General features: G+C 44.4%; 1 protein-coding gene across 1 annotated transcript in view; it reads right to left on the bottom strand.

Moving 5' to 3' along the window:
- Positions 1-1,300: 1,300 nt before the first annotated feature.
- apool (apolipoprotein O-like) overlaps positions 1,301-25,750 on the bottom strand; it is a 65,394-nt gene continuing 40,944 nt past the window's right edge. The window contains exons 10-13 of the mRNA XM_034181854.1: positions 23,145-23,340; positions 9,983-10,190; positions 9,696-9,902; positions 1,301-1,469 (exon numbers count right to left, since the gene is read on the bottom strand). Coding sequence (XP_034037745.1) covers positions 1,384-1,469; positions 9,696-9,902; positions 9,983-10,190; positions 23,145-23,340 — 697 coding nt within the window. The 3' untranslated portion in view covers positions 1,301-1,383. The remainder of the gene's footprint in view (positions 1,470-9,695; positions 9,903-9,982; positions 10,191-23,144; positions 23,341-25,750) is intronic.

The following is a 25,750-nucleotide window of genomic DNA, read 5'->3' as shown; positions in this document are numbered from 1 at the left end:
TTGGAGCATTTTAAAATTTTGATCTCTGTGTAATTCTTTGACCCCTGTAGCTCATTAGAGATCAGCTCCAGGATGGTTCCATATCTGAAAATAAACAGTTAATTTAGAATATGTGTGCCAAATTTGATGCTTTTATTACAAAATGCACAACTGTTATGGAAATTGTAGTTAAGCTGCTCCACTAATATCAAGCATGTTTTTTAGTTTCAACTAAGTTTCAAAGAACTAACATTGTGTCAGTTTCACCATGTAAAGCCTGCTTTAGTTTTATGGCACTTCATACTGTTATAAGTTGAAATGAATGAATTACAAACAAAAATGGATCAGTCACATGTAGGCTATGATATAACACACACACACATACACACTCTCTCTCACACACTCCCAGGGGTCATGTGCTCTGGTTCCCCCACATGCAGATTTTATAAGGTCTGTGGAGCTGCAGGTCCTCTGTGGGGCCCTAAACAAACCACATGTTAAACACAAATTCTGATCCCTCTGTAACACACATGAAGAGAAATAACCAAAACCATGTGGCACCAAAAGCTTTCACAAAGTTACGTAACATTCCTGATGTTCCAGCTCAAACCTGACAGGAAACATTCTCATGACTTCTATTTATGCTTGTACTGTACATGCATTTCTTCAAGTCTAATCAGAACATCTGGAACACATCAGAGACAGATTTTGCTTTTTATTTCACTATGAAATACGTTGTCATACTAGTTACTAATAAAGTGCAGATTGGTGCAACTAAGTGTCCAGGAACTGGAGTTGTCAGAGTATTATATCTGCAGGTAGACGTGACACTAGTGATGTGCGCACTGAGACCGACTGGTGACAAATGATTAGGACAAGAGGAACACAAACAGGGCTTGATGAAAAATAGAACTTTATTTTGTCCCAAACACTGAGTACAGTTTTGATGGAATGGCACTCGTCCACATTGTACTCATTAGCAGCAGCACATGTGCAGCTACTTTCCGCTTCCCAGCACCATGAGCTGAATTCCAATAAATAAAAGCACTACACACGCAGACCCGTGGAACTGCATCACAAACCAACAAAAAAACAGACCGTGGCCATCTGGGAGCAAAGCGACTTGTAAAGCAGGTGTGGGCGTATCTTTGTGTCCTACAGAAAGTCACTCAGTTCTGAGTACTGAATCCGCTGCATCGTCTCGACAGTGGAAAAGTAATTAGAAGTGTTCTCAGCAAATCTAAATGGGTAGTGTGGGCAGAAGAAATGAGAAAAGGACAAGTTGAGGGTGGAAAAACTTCCTAAATGTTTTGGCAGGCGGGGCAGCTTTTCACGCCGCTGTGTATCCATCGTGTGAACGACGCCAGCGTGGGAATGACAGTTCTCCTGTGGCCTGCTGGGAGCTCAGCTATGAGTGCTGTACAAGTCTTCATCTTCAGCAGTGGACTGGCCAAAGTCCATCAAAGTGGGGTCAGGCTTCACAACACCGTCTGGAGGGAAACAACAGAACTGAAACACAAGCTCATCCAAAAGCACAAACGTATTACAAGTTACACTTTGGTTCTAGTAGTACTGACTGAAACTGTGACTCCTCTATCGCAAGATATTTCACCAAACAAAATGACAGTGTATGAATGTGAGGCATTACTGTAAAGCGCTTGCAGCTTCTGATGTAGATGGAAAAGCACTTTATAAATGCAGATTCTCTTTTTTTATACAAAAGACCAGACAGACAGACAAAGAGAGGGTGTTCCAACATAACTTGGCACTGAATCCCCACAGAACCACAAACTATAGACTTCAAAGTCCCGTCAGCGTCGTCACCTCATCAACACATCTCTCCTGGGGACAAGTCAGGACTGCAGGCAGGCCGCTCCAATATTTGTACCCTCCTCCTCTACACCTATGCCTTTGTATCATGTGCACAATGTGGTTTTCTGCTGTATTGATGAAAATGCATTGAGGTCGTTGGAAAAATGTCATCATGTCATCTTTGCTCCTGAAAGACTCAACCTTTTTTTACATACTACTTTTGTACCAAATCATGTCACCTTTTGAAATAATATCATTACTAACTACATTGTTCCTGTCCCAACTTTTTTTTAGAATGTGTTGCAGCACTGAAATGCAAGAATGGATGTATATTAACACATGAAATAAAGTTTAGTCGACAAAACATGAAATATCTTGGGGTCATACTGTCTGCAATAAAACAGAACCCAGTGTAAATCTAAGAACAGGGCTGTGAAATGAAAATTGTAAAATCCGAGGAAAATTCACAGGGGGTCTCGGGGGTGCAGCTCCCCAAGAGCCGGGGTCTAGGGCTTTGTGGGGCCCCAGAAATCAAATTAAATTTTCATCTACTGATACATTTTCAACATCTCCTGGAAGAACAAATCTCAAAATTAGTGCATATTTAAATGATCCTAGATTCAACCTTTCATTTGAAACCGTCAATGATCGTGTTGAAATAACAGAATAGACGTGGAAGTAGGACCTGGAATGATTTTCCTTTTAATTGTAAACCAAATTATGCATTAACTCAGAACAATTAAACTACATGAAATTCATGAAAGACTGAAAAGACTGTTAGAGCAGTTCAAAAACGACAGCTAAAGCTTGCAGAATATTTTAAAGATCAGGGTAAACTATCAATAACATACCTTATAGTAAAAAGCCACACATTCTTGTATAAATTCCTGTAAATCCACTCAAAGCCACAATGTCTTTTTCCCATGAAAAAAGTCTACATTAATAAAACTAATTTACATTGTTGTGTAAATTCATGTAGCCTAAATTTATTCAAAGCCACAATCTTTTTTTTCAATGAAAGTCTAGATTAATAAAAGAAAAAAAGGCACATAATCTTTCTGAAATCCTGTTTGAACAGCACAATGTTTATTTTCCAGAGAGAGAAAAAAATTCTTACCAGTTCGCTTTTCCCATTTATCTTTCAGGTGTGTTCATGAAGCCAGCAACAATTCCACGGATTCTTGTCCTTATCACACTTTTTCAACAACCGTCTTTCTCGCCATCTTCGCTCTGTGCGACGTCGCTCCGTGACACAGACATGCTGCAAATTCTTCTTTTAAAAACTTGAAAGTTCGAAAAGTGTGCCATGTCCACATGCTACGTTAGCTAAGCTTCGCACAGGAGCCCGCACAGTGTACACCGCAGCAACCAACCAGTCCCGCTTTACGACAACTGTCGTAACAGCCAGGCTTGAGTGGCATTTTTCCTCCGCGAATCTCTGCGATCCGAGGAAACTGATATGTATCTGTAACACACAGATCTATTGTGTGAAAGTGTAATGACACAGACCCACAACAGGGGGCATAAATGAACGGTCAATGGAAATAAAGAGTAACACTTTTAATGTTGTGAAAGTGCACAACAAATACAGATACAGTTCAATACTACAGTCAATTTGTACAGTTGGTGTGTCGTGTGGGCAAGCTCGAGGATAGGAGATGCCTGTCCAGATAAGAGTCGGGACCCACATGATTTCCACCGCCAACGGATCGAGAACACACCGGAGCCGCCAAGTCACGAGTCAGCAGGTGGCCACCGTCTCCAGCTGTTCAGATCGGGCACTGCTGGCAGGGAGCAGAAACAGTCAAGGGTGGTGTGTGCACACACCCAGCAAACAGTCAGCAGAGTTCTGATAATGAAGGGAGGAAAAACACCACCTCCCACGTCTCACAATGTCACAGTCGTTGCAGATCCTACTCTCACTTAACAGCTGAGGAGCGGAAAACGCCAACTCCTCCTGACCAGCTGCAAGTGTACTGAAATGTCTGCAAACTCAGAATGCCAAGTACAGCTTCTCGAGCTTAGCAAAATACGTTGCAACAACAAGCTTAGCTGAAACAGAACAAAGACGGCTGAGAGTTTACCTGAGAACGTCAGATGATTTCTCGGGCAGGGTGTGGTGTTCTTCTCCAGGCTTTTATGGATGGCTAGATGAGATGATGGACAGCTGTCAGGGTTCCTGGTGGCGAACTGCGCCCTCTGGTGCCTGAAGCCTGTCTACAGGCAGAGCACCCTCTGGTGTTGGCCACAGTACCTCCTCTTCGGGCGGGCCCACACAACAGGACCCCCCCCTCAACGGGCGCCAGGAGGCGCCCGACCAGGCTTGTCGGGGTGTCTGGCGTAGAAGTCGGTCAGGAGGGCCGGGTCCAGAATGAAGCTCCGTTTCACCCAGGAGCGTTCTTCGGGTCTGTACCCCTCCCAGTCCACAGATACTGGAACCCCGGCCCCGTCGACGGACGTCCAGAAGCCTGCGGACGTCCACGCAGGCCTCACCATCGATGATCCGGGAAGGAGGAGGCGCTGGTCCGGGAGTGCAGAGGGTGGAGGTGTGATACAGTTGATCCGGGACACGTGAAAGACTGGATGATCCGCAGTGAAGCTAGCAACCGCAGCTTCATTGCGGCTGGACTGAGGACTCTGATGATAGAAAAAGGTCTGATGTATCTGTCCTTTAGTTTATGGGAGTCCACCTGCAGAGGGATGTCCTTAGTTGACAGCCAAACCTCCTGCCCAGGCTGGTATGCAGGGGCCGGGGAACGCCGGCGGTCTGCATGGTCCTTAGCCCTCGTCCGGGCAGTCAGAAGGGCAGAGCAGACAGTGCGCCATACCCGACGGTATCTCCTGAGGTGGGCCTGGACCGAGGGGACCTCAACCTCTCCCCCCACGGCTGGAAACAATGGGGGCTGGTACCCCAAACACGCCTCAAAGGGGGAGAGGCCGGTGGCAGACGAGACCTGACTGTTGTGGGTGTACTCGATCCAGGCCAGGTGTTGACTCCAGTGGTGTGTGGAGGTGACACACCGCAGAGTTTGCTCCAGATCTTGTTCGTCCGCTCTGCCTGTCCATTGGTTTGAGGGTGGTACCCGGACAAGAGGCTCACGTGGCCCCATTCCCTACAGAACTCTCCAGACTTGCGAGGAAAAAACTGGGGACCACGATCCAAGACTACGTTCGTGGGGATACCATGCAGATGCACGACATGGTGGACCAGGAGGTCTGCAGTCTCCTGGGCCGTCGGGAGCTTCCGGGAGGGCCACGAGTGGGCCGCGTTGGAGAACCGGTCCACTATCATCAGGATGGTCGTCATACCCTGGGACGCAGGGAGACCCGTGACGAAGTCCAGGCCTATGTGGGACCAGGGGCGACGAGGCACCGGCAGCGGCTGGAGGAGTCCTTGGGCCTTCTTATGTCAGCCTTGCCCCTGGCACAGGTGGTGCAGGCCTGGACATACTCCCGGACATCGGTCTCCATCGATGCCCACCAGAAGCGCTGCCGGACCACTGCCACGGTTCTACGCACCCCTGGGTGATAGGAGAGCTTCGAAACTGGTGACAGAAGTCCAAGACCGCAGCCCTGGCCTCTGGTGGGACGTACAGCCGGTCTTTAGGTCCATCTTCGGGGTCCGGGTGTCGTGTCAGGGCCTCCCGGACGGTCTTCTCCACGTCCCAGGTGAGGGTTGCGACGACAGTGGACTCGGGGATGATGGTGTCCGGTGGATCCGACAGCTCTGGCCTGACTTCCTCTTCATGCACCCAGGACAGTGCATCGGACCGTTGGTTTTAGTCCCAGGGCGATACGTGATCTGGAAGTCAAAGCGACCAAAGAACAGTGACCAATGGACTTTCCTGGAGTTCAGACACTTGGCGGTCCGGATGTATTCCAGGTTCCGATGGTCCGTGAAAACCATGAAGGGAACCGAGGCTCCCTCCAGAAGGTGTCTCCACTCCTCAAGAGCCTCTTTCACCCGCCAGAAGTTCCCGATTGCCGACGTCATAGTTCCTTTCAGCCGGGGTCAACCTGCGGGAAAAATAGGCACAAGGATGGAGTACCTTATCGGACTCCCACTCTGGGAGAGCACGGCTCCTATCCCTGAGTCAGAGGCATCCACTTCGACAATAAACTGGCGATTAGGGGTTAGGCTGCACCAGAACTGGTGCAGTCGAAAACCGCTGTTTCAACTCCTTGAACGCGGCTTCGCACTGATCCGACCAGGTGAAGGGGACTTTAGTGGAGGTCAGGGCTGTCAGGGGGCTAACAACCTGACTGTAGCCCTTAATGAACCTCCGATAGAAGTTTGCAAAACCGAGGAACTGTTGCCAGCTTCCTACGGCTTGTTGGTTGGGGCCAATCTCTCACCCGCCGCAAACCTTGGCCGGATCAGGGGCGACGGAGTTGGAGGAGATTATAAACCCCAGGAAGGACAAAGAAGTGCGGTGGAACTCACACTTCTCGCCCTTCACAAACAGCCGGTTCTCCAACAACCGCTGCAGGACCTGACGTACATGCTTGACATGGGTCTCAGGATCCGGGGAGAAGATGAGTATATCGTCTAGATATATGAAGACAAACCGATGCAGGAAGTCCTGCAAGACGTCATTAACCAAGGCTTGGAACGTCGTGGGCGCATTGGTGAGACCGAACGGCATGACCAGGTACTCAAAATGACCTAACGGGGTGTTAAACGCCGTCTTCCACTCGTCTCCCTTCCGGATCCGAACCAGGTGATACGCATTTCTAAGATCCAACTTTGTAAATATTTGGGCTCCATGCAGGGGCGTGAATACTGAATCCAGAAGGGGCAACGGGTATCGGTTGGAACAGTGATCTCGTTCAGCCCTCTGTAATCAATGCATGGACGGAGTCCGCCGTCCTTCTTGCCCACAAAAAAGAAACCAGCACCCATCGGGGAGGTGGAGTTCCGGATCAACCCGGCAGCTAACGAGTCCCGGATGTAGGTCTCCATTGATTCGCGTTCCGGACGTGAGAGGTTGTACAGCCTGCTGGATGGGTACTCAGTGCCCAGTATCAATCAATGGCACAATCGTACGGACGGTGTGGGGGCAACGTGAGCGCCAGATCTTTGCTGAAGACGTCAGCAAGATCATGGTACTCAGCTGGCACCGCCGCCAGATTGGGGGGGACTAAAACCTCCTCTTTAGCTGTCACACCGGGTGGAACCGAGGATCCTAAACACTCCCGGTGGCAGGTTTCGCTCCACTGCGTCACAACCCCAGACGGCCATCAATCCGGGGATTGTGTTTTAACACCCATGGAAAACCCAGAATCACTCGGGAGGTAGAAGGTGTTACATAAAACACAATCTCCTCCTGTGATTTCCAGACACAACCATTGTCACTGGCTGTGTCTGATTAGTGGAAGTAGGGTGCCATCTAGTGCCCGCACCGACAATGGTGACGGTAAGGCCACTAGAGGGAGCCCAACTCCTTTGCCCATCTGCTATCCAGCAGATTCCCCTCTGACCCCGTGTCCACCAGTGCTGGGGCGTGAAGGGTTAAATCCCCACTAAGGATTGTAACTGGGATTCGTGCCGATTTGCGGGATTTTCCCTCGTGGGTGTTATGGCCCACCCTTAGCCCAGTCTCTAAGGGCGGGCGTTGTAGTTTGACCGTTTGGGGCAGTTTCTCTGTATGTGCTCACTCGAGCCACAGAAAAAACACTCCCCACGGGCCAGCCTCCTTTGTCTGTCTTCATATTTCACTTTGGCCCTGCTCGTGTCCATAGCTTCGTCAGCAGGGGGAGCTGTCACCTCGCGGTGGGGTCTAGCAGTGGAGCGGGAGGACGACGACATCCGGTCGGAACGGGAAGGAAGAGGGACGGCTCGTGCCCGGCCACGCCCCTCACCTCGCTCCCGGCGATGTTCTTCTAATCGGTTGTCAAGTCGTATAACGAGATCTATAAGCCCGTCTAAATCCCGCGGCTCATCCTTCGCCAGCAAATGCTATTTCAGGACTGGAGACAGTGCTTACGAAGGCGGTGGAGCGCAACGTTATTCCAGCCGGACCTCGCTGCCGCGATGCGGAAGTCGACTGCATATTCGGCTGCGCTCCGATGCCCCTGTCTCATCGACAGCAGCACGTTTGAAGTGGTCTCGCCTCTATTAGGATGATCAAACACTTGTTTGAACTCCCGCACAAACCCAGTGTAGGTAGTAAGAAGCCGTGAGTTCTGCTCCCAAAGCGCCGTAGCCCAGGCGCTGTCTCCTCGAAGCAGATTCACCACATAAGCCACCTTGCTAGCGTCAGACGCGTACATGACCGGACGCTGTGAAAAGACAAGCGAACACTCCATTAAAAAATCAGCGCACGTCTCCACACAGCCTCCATACGGCTCAGGAGGACTTATGTAGGCTTCAGGGGACCGGGGGGTTCGTTGAACGGCCACTGGAATATCTGTATCTGGCACTCGGGCAGCAGGAGGAGGTGCCGCAGCAGCGCCCTGTGCGTGCGCTTCCACCTGAGCGGTGAGAGCCTCCATCCTCCGATTGAGGATTACGTTCTGCTCGGTTACCAAGTCCAACCGAGCAGTGAAGGCGGTTAGAATTTGCTGCAGCTCACCTAGTACGCCTGCTGGTCCCTGTGCCTCCTGCGTTTCCATTGGTGGTTCACTCGATGGTTGACGCCCCTCAGGATCCATGACAGTTGGCCGAGAAATCCTGTTGTGTGAAAGTGTAATGACACGGACCCACAACAGGGGGCGTAAATGAACGGTCAATGGAAATAAAGAGTAACACTTTTAATGTTGTGAAATGTGCACAACGAATACAGATACAATTCAATACTACAGTCATTTGTACAGTTGGTGTCGTGTGGGCAGGCTCGAGGATAGGAGACGCCTGTCCAGATAAGAGTCGGGACCCACACGATTTCCACCGCCAACGGATCTGGAACACACCGGAGCCGCCAAGTCCCGAGTCACCAGGTGGCCACCGTCTCCAGCTGTCAGATGGGTACTGCTGGCAGGGAGCAGAAACAGTCAAGGGTGGGTGTGTGCACACACCCAGCAAACAGTCAGCAGAGTTCTGATAATGAAGGGAGAAAAACACCAACTCCCACTTCTCACAATGTCACAGTCGTGCAGATCCTACTCTCACTTAACAGCTGAGGAGCGGAAACGCCAACTCCTCCTGACCAGCTGCAAGTGTACTGAAATGTCTGCAAACTCAGAATGCAAAGTACAGCTTCTCGAGCTTAGTAGCAAAATACGTTGCAACAACAAGCTTAGCTGAAACAGAACAAAGACGGCTGAGAGTTTACCTGAGAACGTCAGATGATTTCTCGGCAGGGGTGTGGTGTCTTCTCCAGGCTTTTATGGATGGCTAGATGAGATGATGGACAGCTGTCAGGGTCCTGGCGGCAAACTGCGCCCTCTGGTGCCTGAAGCCCGTCTACAGGCAGAGCGCCCTCTGGTGCTGGCCAGCAGTACCTCTTCGGGCGGCCCACACAACAAGATCAGTGTCTGCGGACTTATAAAACTTGCATGATGTCGTAAAAAAAAGAACGCTTTGTGATAAGCATTTTAAAAACTCAGTAACGATCACGATTAACACAGTAAAATGTTTTTTTTTATTTCTTTTCCACTACACATCATAATCTCAGAACTGGTATTAATTTGTAACTGGAAAGTAGATTGTTTTCGATACATTTTTCATTTCACCAAACTTCAGACAATCTTCAGTAAAGTGTCTTTTAGTGAATGTAAAGTCTGTGTAAGAGGTAGATATGGACTGTGAGGTATACAGTGAAAAACTAAGTGCTTCACATGTTTTAGAAGGCAACATTTGGAGCTGAGACTGTCATTAAAGGAAGGACGGTGCAGCTGACTAGTCACAGACATGCTTTACTGAAGCAGATATAATGCTGTTTTTTGTTGAAGATTTGTGATACCTGCTGGTTGGATTGAGGGTTTTGGAGCAGGTGACTCATCACACTGTAAAGTGTTTGGTTGTAAACTGGATGTGGGCTCAGATGGCCTGCTGTTAGAGGAAACGTCCTGCGAGTCTTGTGCTGAGGCTGACAGTTCCTCTTTTGCAGGTGAGACAGGCGATGGCTCAGGGGGATGAAGGGCATCTGTCTCTGCTTCAACAGAATTCACCACGTGATTGGACACAACAGTCAGCAACATGCAGGTGGAAGTTTGTGTACAACTGTGTGTGAAACAAAAAGACAAATACCTGCGGTGGTTTGTGTAAGCGGATGGTCAAATGATTCCTCTGTCAGTGTTGCAGATGACGCCTCATCTGAAAGAACAGAGGGGACGAGTTCATCAGAGATGGGAAGAACCCCAGCTGGTGCCACTTCTGTCTCAGGGAAGATGGGTGTGTCTTCCAATGTGCTGGAATGAGCCGCTTCAGCTACTGAAACCTCTACTGGCACTGCTGACTAACAATAAGAAAATAAATAAATAAAAATAGATATTTATGTGTTTAGAAAATCTGCAATTAGGCTGCATGAAATTAATTAACCTTGAAAGTACTTGTCCAAACACATATAATCTCTACACAGAATGAAGCACTGACTATCCAATTTTCTTAAATATTTGAGCTCTGTAAATTTTAATCCACTGACAGGGGAGAGGAACACACAGTCTGATTTGTTTAAATTAATGCATACAGCTAGCAGACTCTCAAGAGTAGCTGATAAGAGTGTAATAACAACATAAGCTTCAATGTGAAAACTAGAAGGGGCACTCTGAAAAGTACAATACCCATGCCTACAACCGGCAGTACAATATCAAATCAAATCAGTTTTATTTATATAGCACCAAATCACAACAAACAGTTGCCCCAAGGCGCTTTATACTGTAAGGCAAAAGCCATACAATAATTACAGAAAAACCCCAACGGTCAAAACGACCCCCTATGAGCAAGCACTTGGCGACAGTGGGAAGGAAAAACTCCCTTGAAAATTTAATCAGTTCTTCCCTATCAATATAAATCCTCTGTAAAAGTTTCATAACAATATATGAAAAATTGTGGGTTCCAGGCTGTTCACAAACAAACAGACAGACAAACAGGTGCGGAGGTTGGCAGAGGTAACGTATGCTTCAGATCAATTCCCCATTTCAAAAGGCTGAAAAACAAAATGCCTTAAAAAGAAAATTCCTTCAACTTCTCCCTTTTATCACTGAAGGTCACCACAGCAGATTCAAGATGGATCTGCATGCTGATTTCACACGTTTTTTTTTTTTGTTTTTTTTTTTGCATGCACATTGAAAGAGTACAGAATAGATTGCTTTAAAACACTACAAAATCAACAGTGCGATGGTCTCCTTGAGTGGACAGAAGACAGAGACTAAAAGACGGAGCAAAAGGTTGTGTTTGTTAGTCCAGAAAAAAGGGATTTTGATGTCAGGCAGTGACCGTGCAGGCAGCAGATAAGGCGAGTTACAACATAACTTCGAGGGCATAGTAACCTCCCAAACAATGTTTTCACTCAGTTTTTTTCTGGACTATCAGAAATGTTTTTAATGAGCCTCAGAAATGCTCAGACATCTCCCAGTCAAATTCTTTTGAAAATTACAGAGAAAAGATTACAGTACATGGTGAAGAAACACACAAACATTTAAGAAACAACTGCACAATAAATAGTAACCACAGGGAAATATATATATATATATATATATATATATATATATATATATATATATATATATGTGTGTGTGTGTGTGTGTGTTTGTTACCGTCATTTCCATAATTGCATTACAAAATGAGAGCAGTACGGTGTTGAGATACTGAAGTGTCATGTGCCCTTCGTCTATATGATCCCCAACACTTTGTCCAAGTCTTTGTACAGAAAACAGATTTGGACAAAGACATGGTGTCCGGCACTGGACCACAAATTAATTATCAGTTATCAAGTTGTTCACCAATGAATATGGCTTTATACAACCTGAAGAAAACCATACACCCTGAGGCCGAACTTGATAACGATTTTATCATATACCTATAAATGATAAATGATAAATAAATAAAGCTGAAAAAATAAATGATATAAATGATTCTGAAGGGTGTAAAAAGCCATATTCATTGGTGAACAACTTGATAACAATTTTATCATATACAGTGGTCCCTCGGTTATCGCGGGAGTTACGTTCTAAAAATAACCCGCGATAGGCGAAATCGGCGAAGTAGTCAGCGTTATTTTTTACAATTATTATAGATGTTTAAGGCTGTAAAACCCCTCACTACACACTTTATACACTTTTCTCAAACAGGCATTAATATTTTCTCACTTTTCTCTCCTGTGTAAACACTCAAAGTTCAAACCTTAGTAGAAAAAAATAGAAGGTTTTCCTATAAATAATTATGATGGCTTTAAGAACTAACGAATTAAATTTTAACGATCAACCTACGAGGTTGGACAGGTAAAAAATTATTAATAGTGACTCACCAATATTTCACAGTTCCTCTGACCGCGTCTCTTTGTCGTGGCGCCGCTCCGCTGTCCGGATTGGCTGATTACTCGGGTGGTATGAAAAATATTACCCATCCGCAAAAAGGGTGTATTGCTATTTATTCTGTAGTGTTTTATCCAATCATATTGGCATATCATTTATAGGTATATGATAGTTTATTCACTTTATACATGCTTCCCTTAGGCAGTATTAATAGACGGTATTGCTTAAATTTTCATTGTTACGCAGATGATACCCAGCTTTATCTATCCATGAAGCCAGAGGACACACCCAATTAGCTAAACTGCAGGATTGTCTTACAGACATAAAGACATGGATGACCTCTAATTTCCTGCTTTTAAACTCAGATAAAACTGAAGTATTGTACTTGGCCCCACAAATCTTAGAAACATGGTGTCTAACCAGATCCTTACTCTGGATGGCATTACCCTGACCTCTAGTAATACTGTGAGAAATCTTGGAGTCATTTTTGATCAGGATATGTCATTCAAAGCGCATATTAAACAAATATGTAGGACTGCTTTTTTGCATTTACGCAATATCTCTAAAATCAGAAAGGTCTTGTCTCAGAGTGATGCTGAAAAACTAATTCATGCATTTATTTCCTCTAGGCTGGACTATTGTAATTCATTATTATCAGGTTGTCCTAAAAGTTCCCTAAAAAGCCTTCAGTTAATTCAAAATGCTGCAGCTAGAGTACTGACGGGGACTAGAAGGAGAGAGCATATCTCACCCATATTGGCCTCTCCATTGGCTTCCTGTTAATTGTAGAATAGAATTTAAAATTCTTCTTCTTACTTATAAGGTTTTGAATAATCAGGTCCCATCTTATCTTAGGGACCTCGTAGTACCATATCACCCCAATAGAGCGCTTCGCTCTCAGACTGCAGGCTTACTTGTAGTTCCTAGGGTTTGTAAGAGTAGAATGGGAGGCAGAGCCTTCAGCTTTCAGGCTCCTCTCCTGTGGAACCAGCTCCCAATTCAGATCAGGGAGACAGACACCTCTCTACTTTTAAGATTAGGCTTAAAACTTTCCTTTTTGCTAAAGCTTATAGTTAGGGCTGGATCAGGTGACCCTGAACCATCCCTTAGTTATGCTGCTATAGACGTAGACTGCTGGGGGGTTCCCATGATGCACTGTTTCTTTCTCTTTTTGCTCTGTATGCACCACTCTGCATTTAATCATTAGTGATCGATCTCTGCTCCCTCCACAGCATGTCTTTTTCCTGGTTCTCTCCCTCAGCCCCAACCAGTCCCAGCAGAAGACTGCCCCTCCCTGAGCCTGGTTCTGCTGGAGGTTTCTTCCTGTTAAAAGGGAGTTTTTCCTTCCCACTGTAGCCAAGTGCTTGCTCACAGGGGGTCGTTTTGACCGTTGGGGTTTTACATAATTATTGTATGGCCTTGCCTTACAATATAAAGCGCCTTGGGGCAACTGTTTGTTGTGATTTGGCGCTATATAAAAAAATTGATTGATTGATTGATAACATCTTATATTGCAAAACTACTTATGACACATACTCATACTTGGCTAAAAATCTTCAGCTTCAGCAAAAATCTGTGATGGACTCAAAATGGCAACAATATAACATCATCAAATTCACTAATGCTATAATAATGTGTGAAGAAATATTGTGAGATTGGTTTATTTTTGCTAATATACAGATTTATTCATCTGTTTGCCAGTCTTTAAAGTTAGCTTTGATCAATTTTTTTTTCCATTGGTAATATCACAAGATTCTTGAAATATGAGCCCTTATTCACACCAGCTACTTAAAACAATTTCTCAAAATAATGTAGAATATCTTGTAGAGCAAACAACAGAATAAAATCAAAATTAGGCAACATAACAATTACAACACAACATATTGACACAACATTGTGAGTCTGTGGTAAGCTAACTAAGGCGGAATTGTTAGCTGTAGCAGCTATGATTGATAGCTGTACATTTTGTTGTATAGCTAAACATTAAATTGTAGCTGTAACATTTTAAAAGTATTATTCATCAATTTTGTTTGCCAGTCTTTAAAGTTAGCTTTGATCAATTTTTTTCATTGGTAATATCACAAGATTCTTGAAATATGAGCCCTTGTTCACACCAATTACTTAAAAAAAATTCTCAAAATAATGTAGAATAGCTTGTAGAGCAAACAACAGAATAAAATCAAAATGAGGCAACATAACACAATTACAACACAACATATTGACACAACAATGTGAGTCTGTGGTAAGCTATCCATCCATCCATCCATCCATTTTCTTCCGCTTTATCTGGAATCGGGTCGCGGGGGCAGCAGCTCAAGCAAAGCCGCCCAGACCTCCCGATCCACACACACCTCCCCCAGCTCCTCCGGGGGAACCCCAAGGCATTCCCAAGCCAGCCGAGAGATGTAATCCTTCCAGCGTGTCCTGGGTCTTCCCCGGGGCCTCCTCCCAATGGGACGTGCCTGGAACACCTCTCCAGCGAGGCGTCCAGGGGGCATCCGGAAAAGATGCCCGAGCCACCTCAATTGACTCCTTTCGACGTGGAGGAGCAGCGACTCGACTCCGAGTTCCTCCGAGTGACCGAGCTCCTCACCCTATCTCTAAGGGAGCGCCCAGCCACCCTGCAGAGGAAACCCATCTCGGCCGCTTGTACCCACGATCTCGTTCTTTCGGTCATGAGCCAAATCTCATGACCATAGGTGAGGATCAGAATGTAGATCAATCGGTAAATCGAGAGCTTTGCCCCCCTACTCAGCTCTCTCTTCACCACGACGGTCCGATACAGCGACCGCATCACTGCAGACGCTGCACCGATCCATCTATCGATCTCACGCTCCATCCGTCCCTCACTCGTGAACAAGACCCCGAGATACTTAAACTCCTCCACTTGAGGCAAGGACACTCCACTGACCTGAAGAGGGCAAAGCACCTTTTTCCAGTCGAGAACCATGGCCTTGGATTTGGAGGTGCTGATTTTCATCCCGGACACCTCAAACTCGGCTGCAAACCGCCCCAGTGCACGCTGAAGGTCTTGATTTGACGAAGCCAACAGAACCACATCGTCCACAAACAGCAGAGACGAGATTCTGTGGTTCCCAAACCAGACCCCCTCTACACCCTGGCTGCACCTAGAAATTCTGTCCATAAAAATAATGAACAGAACTGGTGACAAAGGGCAGCCCTGGCGGAGGCCAACGTGCACTGGAAACAGGTTTGACTTACTACCGGCAATGTGAACCAAGCTCCTGCTGCGGTCGTACAGGGACCTGTTAGCCCTTAACAAAGGACCCCAGACCCCGTACTCCTGGAGCACTCCCCACAGGGTGCCCTGAGGGACACGGTCGAACGCCTTCTCCAGATCCACAAAACACATGTGGACTGGTTGGGCGAACTCCCATGAACCCTCGAGCACCCGATGGAGCGTGTAGAGCTGGTCCAGTGTGCTGCGACCAGGACGAAAACCACACTGCTCCTCCTGAATCCGAGGTTCGACCATCAGTCGAATTCTCCTCTCCAGTACTCTGGAATAGACCTTACGGGGAGGCTGAGGAGTGTAATCCCCCTATAGTTGGAACACACCCTCCGGTCCCCCTTCTTAAACAGAGGGACCACCACCCCGGTCTGCCAATCCAGACGCACTGTCCCCGATCGCCACACGATGTTGCAGAGGCGTGTCAGCCAAGACAGTCCCACAACATCCAGAGACTTAAGGTACTCAGGACGGATTTCATCCACCCCAGGAGCTTTGCCACCAAGGAGCTTTCTAACCACCTCCGTGACTTCTGCCTGGGTAATGGATGAGTCCGACTCTGGGTCCCCAGTCTCTGCTCCTCTTTGGAAGACGTGACGATGGGATTGAGATTGTGGTAAGATAGCTAAGGCGGAATTGTTAGCTGTAGCAGCTATGATTGATAGCTGTACATTTTGTTGTATAGCTAAACATTAAATTGTATAGCTGTAGCATTTTAAAAGTATTATTCATCAGTTTTGTTTGCCAGTCTTTAAAGTTAGCTTTGATCAATTTTTTTCATTGGTAATATCACAAGAGTCTTGAAATATGAGCCCTTGTTCACACCAATTGCTTAAAAAAATTCTCAAAATCATGTAGAATAGCTTGTAGCGCAAACAACAGAATAAAATCAAAATTAGGCAACATAAAACAATGACAACACAACATATTGACACAACAATGTGAGTCTGTGGTAAGCTATCCATCCATCCATCCATCCATTTTCGGTGTGTAACTTTGCAAAAACAATGTCAGACTCAGTAGTTTCTCTGGGCCCCTCCCCAATCGGACCGGGAGTGACATGTTTAGCCGCATGTTCTCCTTGAATTGCTGGCTGTCTGAGTGGTGTCCAAAAAATGAGGTGGGCTTCATAGATAATTGGCAAAGCTTCTGGGGAAAACCTGGTCTTGTTAGGAGAGACGGCATCCATCCCACTTTGGATGGAGCAGCTCTCATTTCTAGAAATCTGGCCAATTTTCTTAAATCCTCCAAACCGTGACTATCCAGGGTTGGGACCAGGAAGCAGAGTTGTAGTCTTATACACCTCTCTGCAGCTTTCTCCCCCTGCCATCCCCTCATTACCCCACCCCGGAGAGACGGGGCCTGCTCCCAGACCACCAATAACCAGCAAAAATCTATTTAAGCATAAAAATTCAAAAAGAAAAAAAAATATAGCACCTTCAACTGCACCACAGACTAAAACAGTTAAATGTGGTCTATTAAACATTAGGTCTCTCTCTTCTAAGTCCGTGTTAGTAAATGATATAATAATTGATCAACATATGATTTATTCTGCCTTACAGAAACCTGGTTACAACAGGATGAATATGTTAGTTTAAATGAGTCAACACCCCCGAGTCACACTAACTGCCAGAATGCTCGTAGCACGGGCTGAGGCGGAGGATTAGTAGCAGTCTTCCATTCCAGCTTATTAATTAATCAAAAACCCAGACAGAGCTTTAATTCATTTGAAAGCTTGACTTAGTCTTGTCCATCCAAATTGGAAGTCCCAAAACCAGTTTTATTTGTTATTATCTATCGTCCACCTGGTCGTTACTGTGAGTTTCTCTGTGAATTTTCAGACCTTTTGTCTGACTTAGTGCTTAGCTCAGATAAGATAATTATAGTGGGCGATTTTAACATCCACACAGATGCTGAGAATGACAGCCTCAACACTGCATTTAATCTATTATTAGACTCAATTGGCTTTGCTCAAAATGTAAATGAGTCCACCCACCACTTTAATCATATCTTAGATCTTGTTCTGACTTATGGTATGGAAATTGAAGACTTAACAGTATTCCCTGAAAACTCCCTTCTGTCTGATTTCTTAATAACATTTACATTTACTCTGATGGACTACCCAGCAGTGGGGAATAAGTTTCATTACACTAGGAGTCTTTCAGAAAGCGCTGTAACTAGGTTTAAGGATATGATTCCTTCTTTATGTTCTCTAATGCCATATACCAACACAGTGCAGAGTAGCTACCTAAACTTTGTAAGTGAGATAGAGTATCTCGTCAATAGTTTTACATCCTCATTGAAGACAACTTTGGATGCTGTAGCTCCTCTGAAAAAGAGAGCTTTAAATCAGAAGTGCCTGACTCTGTGGTATAACTCACAAACTCGCAGCTTAAAGCAGATAACCCGTAAGTTGGAGAGGAAATGGCGTCTCACTAATTTAGAAGATCTTCACTTAGCCTGGAAAAAGAGTCTGTTGCTCTAAAAAAGCCCTCCGTAAAGCTAGGACATCTACTACTCATCACTAATTGAAGAAAATAAGAACAACCCCAGGTTTCTTTTCAGCACTGTAGCCAGGCTGACAAAGAGTCAGAGCTCTATTGAGCCGAGTATTCCTTTAACTTTAACTAGTAATGACTTCATGACTTTCTTTGCTAATAAAATTTTAACTATTAGAGAAAAAATGACTCATAACCATCCCAAAGACGTATTGTTATCTTTGGCTGCTTTCAGTGATGCTGGTATTTGGTTAGACTCTTTCTCTCAGATTGTTCTGTCTGAGTTATTTTCATTAGTTACTTCATCCAAACCATCAACATGTCTATTAGACCCCATTCCTACCAGGCTGCTCAAGGAAGCCTACCATTATTTAATGCTTCGATCTTAAATATGATCAATCTATCTTTATTAGTTGGCTATTTACCACATGTTTTAAGGAGGCAGTAATTAAACCATTACTTAAAAAGCCATCACTTGACCCAGCTATCTTAGCTAATTATAGGCCAATCTCCAACCTTCCTTTTCTCTCAAAATTCTTGAAAGGGTAGTTGTAAAACAGCTAACTGATCATCTGCAGAGGAATGGTCTATTTGAAGAGTTTCAGTCAGGTTTTAGAATTCATCATAGTACAGAAACAGCATTAGTGAAGGTTACAAATGATCTTCTTATGGCCTCAGACAGTGGACTCATCTCTGTGCTTGTTCTGTTAGACCTCAGTGCTGCTTTGATACTGTTGACCCTAAAATTTTATTACAGAGATTAGAGCATGCCATAGGTATTAAAGGCACTGCGCTTCAGTGGTTGAATCATATTTATCTAATAGATTACAATTTGTTCATGTAAATGGGGAATCTTCTTCACAGACTAAGGTTAATTATGGAGTTCCACAAGGTTCTGTGCTAGGACCAATTTTATTCACTTTATACATGCTTCCCTTAGGCAGTATTATTAGACGGCATTGCTTAAATTTTCATTGTTACGCAGATGATACCCAGCTTTATCTATCCATGAAGCCAGAGGACACACACCAATTAGCTAAACTGCAGGATTGTCTTACAGACATAAAGACATGGATGACCTCTAATTTCCTGCTTTTAAACTCAGATAAAACTGAAGTTATTATACTTGGCTCCACAAATCTTAGAAACATGGTGTCTAACCAGATCCTTACTCTGGATGGCATTACCCTGACCTCTAGTAATACTGTGAGAAATCTTGGAGTCATTTTTGATCAGGATATGTCATTCAAAGAGCATATTAAACAAATATGTAGGACTGCTTTTTTGCATTTACGCAATATCTCTAAAATTAGAAAGGTCTTGTCTCAGAGTGATGCTGAAAAACTAATTCATGCATTTATTTCCTCTAGGCTGGACTATTGTAATTCATTATTATCAGGTTGTCCTAAAAGTTCCCTGAAAAGCCTTCAGTTAATTCAAAATGCTGCAGCTAGAGTACTGACGGGGACTAGAAGGAGAGAGCATATCTCACCCATATTGGCCCTCTTCATTGGCTTCCTGTTAATTCTAGAATAGAATTTAAAATTCTTCTTCTTACTTATAAGGTTTTGAATAATCAGGTCCAATCTTATCTTAGGGACCTCATAGTACCATATCACCCAATAGAGCGCTTCACTCTCAGACTGCATGCTTACTTGTAGTTCCTGGGTTTGTAAGAGTAGAATGGGAGGCAGAGCCTTCAGCTTTCAGGCTCCTCTCTGTGGAACCAGCTCCCAATTCAGATCAGGGAGACAGACACCCTCTCTACTTTTAAGATTAGGCTTAAAACTTTCCTTTTTACTAAAGCTTATAGTTAGGGCTGGATCAGGTGACCTGAACCATCCCTTAGTTATGCTGCTATCGACTTAGACTGCTGGGGGGTTCCCATGATGCACTGAGTGTTTTCTTTTTGCTCTGTATGCACCGCTCTGCATTTAATCATTAGTGATTGATCTCTGCTCCCCTCCACAGCATGTCTTTTTCCTGGTTCTCTCCCTCAGCCCCAACCAGTCCCAGCAGAAGACTGCCCCTCCCTGAGCCTGGTTCTGCTGGAGGTTCTTCCTGTTAAAAGGGAGTTTTTCCTTCCCACTGTAGCCAAGTGCTTGCTCACAGGGGGTTGTTTTGACCGTTGGGGTTTTTACGTAATTATTGTATGGCCTTGCCTACAATATAAAGCGCCTTGGGGCAACTGTATGTTGTGATTTGGCGCTATATAAATAAAACTGATTGATTGATTTTCTTCCGCTTTATCTGGAATCGGGTCGCGGGGGCAGCAGCTCAAGCAAAGCCGCCCAGACCTCCCGATCCACACACCTCCCCTAGCGCAAACAACAGAATAAAATCAAAATTAGGCAACATAACACAATGACAACACAACATACTGACACAACATTGTGAGTCTGTGGTAAGCTAGCTAAGGTGGAATTGTTAACTGTAGCAGCTATGATTGATAGCTGTACATTTTGTTGTAGCTAACCATTAAATTGTATAGCTGTAGCATTTTAAAAGTATTATTCATCAATGAACAACAGAGTTGAACATTGAATATTTAATGCAAGTTTATACTGCAAGTACCAGCAGTGGGTTAATAATCCATACAGAAATATAATATCACCAGCAACAGAAACTGCAATTTTAAGCTGTGAAAAATTCAGTATGAGTTCATTTAGAGCTCAAGTACAGGTTTCCTATTGATGGGTTTCCTTTTAAGCAATGTGTGTAAAAATGGATTACTCTCAGAGCACTTAGACTTGATTGCTAACAGGTTTTTAATATAACGATTTTAAAAAGTGAGTTTAAATTATATGCAGTGTTAAGTACTCATAGGATCCATGTCTGCCGTACTCAAACACACAAATCATTACACTGCTGCTCTTTTCTCAAAACGTGCCCAATGTGCTGCTGCCCTTGAGGAAGAATTGTTTGTCTGGTTGCTGGAGAGAAGATGGTAAAGAAGAAGAAAAGAAGGTTCTTAAACAGGCGCTAGTGTTCATTACTTGGCAAACCAAAAAAGAACTTTAGCGACACTATTACAACGTTTGCAAATGCTTAAAACTGTTCTGCAAATGTTTGCAACTGTTTGCGGAAAAATAAATTCTTTGCAACAAAACAAAACAAAAAAAAAAAAACAGTTTGCAAACTGTTTTGGAGCCTTTTACGCACCGTGACGAAACCCAAAATTTGTAACATTCGTCAGCATTTGCCGCTTGGTGAAATACTGGCTTAACAGTAAAGGACTTCTCATCATATCTCATCTCATCTCATCTTCAACCGCTTTCCGGGTTCGGGTCACAGGGGCAACAGCTCCAGCAGGGGACCCCCGGACTTCCCTTTCCCATGCCACATTGACCCCCTCTGACTGGGGGATCCCAAGGCATTTCCAGGCCAGTTTGGAGATATAATCTCTCCAACTAGTCCTGGGTCTTCCCCGGGGTCTCCTCCCAGATGGACGTGCCTGGAACACTCCCTTGGGAGGCGTCCAGGAGGCATCCTTACCAGATGCCCGAACCACCTCAGCTGCCTCCTTTCCACGTGAAGGAGCAGTGACTCTACTCCAAGCTCCCCACGGATGACGAACTTCTCGCCCTATCTCTAAGGGAGACACCAGCCACCCTCCTGAGGAAGCCCATTTCAGCCACTTGTACCCGTGACCTAGTTCTTTCGGGCATGACCCAACACTCATGACCATAGGTGAGAGTAGGAACGAAGACTGACCAGTAGATCGAGAGCTTTGCCTTTTGGGTCAGCTCCCTTTTCATCACAACAGTATGGCAGAGCGAATGCAATACCCCCGCTGCGCCAATTCTCCGGCCAATCTCTCGCTCCATCGTCCCCTCACTCATGAACAAGACTCCGAGATACTTGAACTCTTCACTTGGGGCAAGGCCGTATTCCCTACCCGGAGTAATCAATCCATTGGTTTCCTGCTGAGAACCATGGCCTCAGATTTAGAGATGCTGATCCTCATCCCAGCCGCTTCACACTCAGCTGTGAACTGATCCAGTGAGTGTTGGAGGTCACCGGTCGATGATGCCAACAGGACCCCATCATCTGCAAAAAGCAGTAAAGGACTTGTACAGTTAAAATGTAGATACGTGGGTGGGTGTGTGAGTTTGTCCACCCCAGCAAGAACAAGGGCCTGATTTACTAAGATCCCAGGTAATGAGTGCTAAATCGTGTGGACAAGCCAAATCTTTGCGCATTGGGATGGACACACTTTTGCTTTACTTACACTAATTGTGTAATTGATAGAGGGTGGAAAACTGATGCAAACAAAAGTGAAGAAGGATTTGTGCATTTATGGACATAAGTGCAAAATAAAATTCATTCAGCCTGTTACAGGTACATGTCTTGTGCCTTTATGTACAAACTCAAATAAATAATATTATTATATTGCTGCGATGCTGCGTTCACTCTGATTGGCTGATTACTGGTCTGATATTTCCCATATCAGACCATTTTCCATGACAATCGGTCCGCAAAGATATTTTCTTTACAAACGAGCAAGCTAAAATGCAATTTGAAAAAGCAAGTTGGACATGAATGTACTCCATAAATATCTCAACAGCATAAAAAAAACCCACACAGATTGAAAGTTTACCAGCTAACGACTGGACCATCTGTTAGCAAGTTCTTCATGGAGGTGAAGCAAACAGGTCAGACTACGAGCCATAAGCAGCTTTCATATTCGGGCGATACTGTAAGTTTGCATGTTCAAATGTATAATAGCCATATAATAAACAAATTATTAACCTCACTCGCTCAGTCTGTACGGTGATATCAGGCCTCGTGTTTTTCGCATGGACTGAAAACACGTCACTTTATTATCAGATCCGCATGTGTCCATATTTTCCCTATGGGTGATCAGATTTGTTGACTTGGAAACTCTGAAATTGTCCATTCAGTGTTTCGCAGTTGTGAATCTCGCGCCGTCTGACAGTTCGTGACTCACGCGAGAGGTCGGTTTCAGCAGAGTTTGGTGTCAGCACTCACAGTGTAAACATCTCATGAAGTATGGACAATAAGACAACACGGGGCACAGCAGAAGTCCATCACAGGTGCTACACCTCTTCCTATGAACTTGGGAGAGCAATAATCATCATAATCACCCATGAACTTGCCAAATTAACGCCATCCACATCCTCGCTTTGCCATTGTTTACAGTGCACTGTGAGACAGCGGACCTCTACTGGCACGGCGGAGCATTCTGGAAAGAGCAGGTGGCCGCCAGGGGCATTATGGGAAATGCCAAAACACTGAATGGGCATAAATGAGTTTGTCAGTTGTCTTGGCCCTGGCAGAGACTGAGCCTGTGCAGGGTGCACTCCGCCTTTTGCCCAATGACCACCAAAGTAGGCTCCAGTTCCCTCGTGGCCCTTAATAGGACTAAAGCGGGTTGAGAAAACAAATGAATGGTACATTGGCATTTTAGCAAGTTCTGGTTTATTTGATAAAACAGTAATTATGTAGAATTATGGTAAATGTGCATACGAATTGCTGAGCTGGTAAATTTACAGATGACTGGCCTCCCAACAAAAAATGCTGACATGCACAAAAACAGTGGCAGCGGAAGCAGGATTATTATCACTTACCCTTTGACGAACAGATTATGGCTGAAAGTGTAATTCTTGAAACTATAGTAGCTCCCACAACCTTTGGTTTTTCAGCACCAAATCGGCTCTGGTGTTAAGTCTTCTTCAACCACAAGTCGTCATTAAAAGTTCATCTTGAAAATGGTGTGTGATGTCAACAATGTCCTTGTCACTGACAGTAATGTTGGTTGTGTTTTGTTTTTTCCAAACTGTCTTGAGAAAATACTGATGCCAGATTGTGATTCGAGTCCATACAACACTTTGTTATTCTTAACAAAGCACAACCACTTTGGAGACTGGACTCGCCCCAGGTCTGTGAGACCTCCCCAAACACAGGAGTTAGACACATTCCTGTCACATGATCAAATAGAGACTTAACTCTAGATAAACACCAACATATTTCCCAGCAATCATTGCTGCATATGTCACAAAATACCAGAAAAGCATCACTCAAGTGAATACTTTTATACTTTATGTACAATCAGAACATAATTTACATCCGCCAAGGATGTAATAAAATCATTGACATTTACTTATTTATTTGTCTGTCTGACTTTGAGCAAGATTACGTCAAAACTACTGCACAAATTTGACAAAATGTTTCACGACAAATAGATATTAGGCCATGAAAAACTCCATTAAATTTGGAGGTGATCCGGATCCAGATTCTGGATAAATTCATTGTATATAGGCTCTGAAGGATTAATTAGCAGGAAGTCAAAACTTCACGGATTCCCACTAAATTCTCACCCCAGATACAAATTAGGCCATGGAAACTCCATAAAATTTTGGAGGTGATCCAGATTTGGATTTTGGATCAATTTCACTTTAAAGGCTTTTAAGAATTACGTCAAAACTACAGTAGTGTTCAGAATAATAGTAGTGCTATGTGACTAAAAAGATTAATCCAGGTTTTGATATATATTTTATTGTTACATGGGAAACAAGGTACCAATAGATTCAGTAGATTCTCACAAATCCAACAAGACCAAGCATTCATGATATGCACACTCTTAAGGCTATGAAATTGGGCTATTAGTAAAAAAATAGAAAAGGGTCTTCACAATAATAGTAGCATCTGCTGTTGACGCTACAAACTCAAAACTATTATGTTCAAACTGCTTTTTGAGCAATCCTGTGAATCATTAAACTAGTGTTTAGTTGTATAACCACAGTTTTTCATGATTTACATTTGCGAGGCATTAATTTTGTTGGTTTGGAACCAAGATTTTGCTCGTTTACTAGTGTGCTTGGGGGGCAACATGACCTCTTCAAGTATTTTGGCATATCCAGACTGATCCATGATACCTGGTATGCGATATATAGGCCCAACACCATAGTAGGAGAAACATGCCCATATCATGATGTTGCACCACCATGCTTCAATGTCTTCACTGTAAACTGTGGCTGAATTCAGAGTTTGGGGGTCGTCTCACAAACTGTCTGCGGCCCTTGGACCCAAAAAGAATAATTTTACTCTCATCAGTCCACAAAATATTCCTCATTTCTCTTTAGGCCAGTTGATGTGTTCTTTGGCAAACTGTAACCTCTTCTGCAGTCTTTTATTTAACAGAGGGACTTGCGGGGGATTCTTGAAATAAATTAGCTACACACAGGCGTCTTCTGTCACAGCACTTACAGGTAACTCCAGACTGTCTTTGATCATCCTGGAGCTGATCAATGGGTGAGCCTTTGCCATTCTGGTTTCTTCTATCCATTTTGATAGTTGTTTTCCATTTTCTTCCACGTGTCTGTTTTTTTTTTTTTTTTTGTCCATTTTAAAGCATTGGATCTCATTGTAGATGAACAGCCTATAATTTTTGCACCTGTGTATATGTTTTCCCCTCTCCAATCAACTTTTAATCAAACTACGCTGGTCTTCTGAACAATGTCTTGAACGTCCCATTTTTCTCAGGCTTTCAAAGAGAAAAGCATGTCAACAGGTGCTGGCTTCATCCTTAAATAGGGGGCACCTGATTCACACATTTGTTCCACAAAATTGACGAACTCACTGACTGAATACCACACTACTATTATTGTGACCCCCTTTTCTACTTTTTTTTTTTTTTTTTACTAATAGCCAAATTTCATAACCTTAAAAGTGTGCATATCATGAATGCTTGGTCTTGTTGGGATTTGTGAGAATCTACTGAATCTACTGGTACCTTGTTTCCCATGTAACAATAAGAAATATACTCAAAACC

Source organism: Thalassophryne amazonica, chromosome 11 (assembly GCF_902500255.1).
Source record: "Thalassophryne amazonica chromosome 11, fThaAma1.1, whole genome shotgun sequence".
Classification (NCBI taxonomy): domain Eukaryota; kingdom Metazoa; phylum Chordata; class Actinopteri; order Batrachoidiformes; family Batrachoididae; genus Thalassophryne; species Thalassophryne amazonica.
This window is presented reverse-complemented; position numbering and strand designations above follow the sequence as displayed.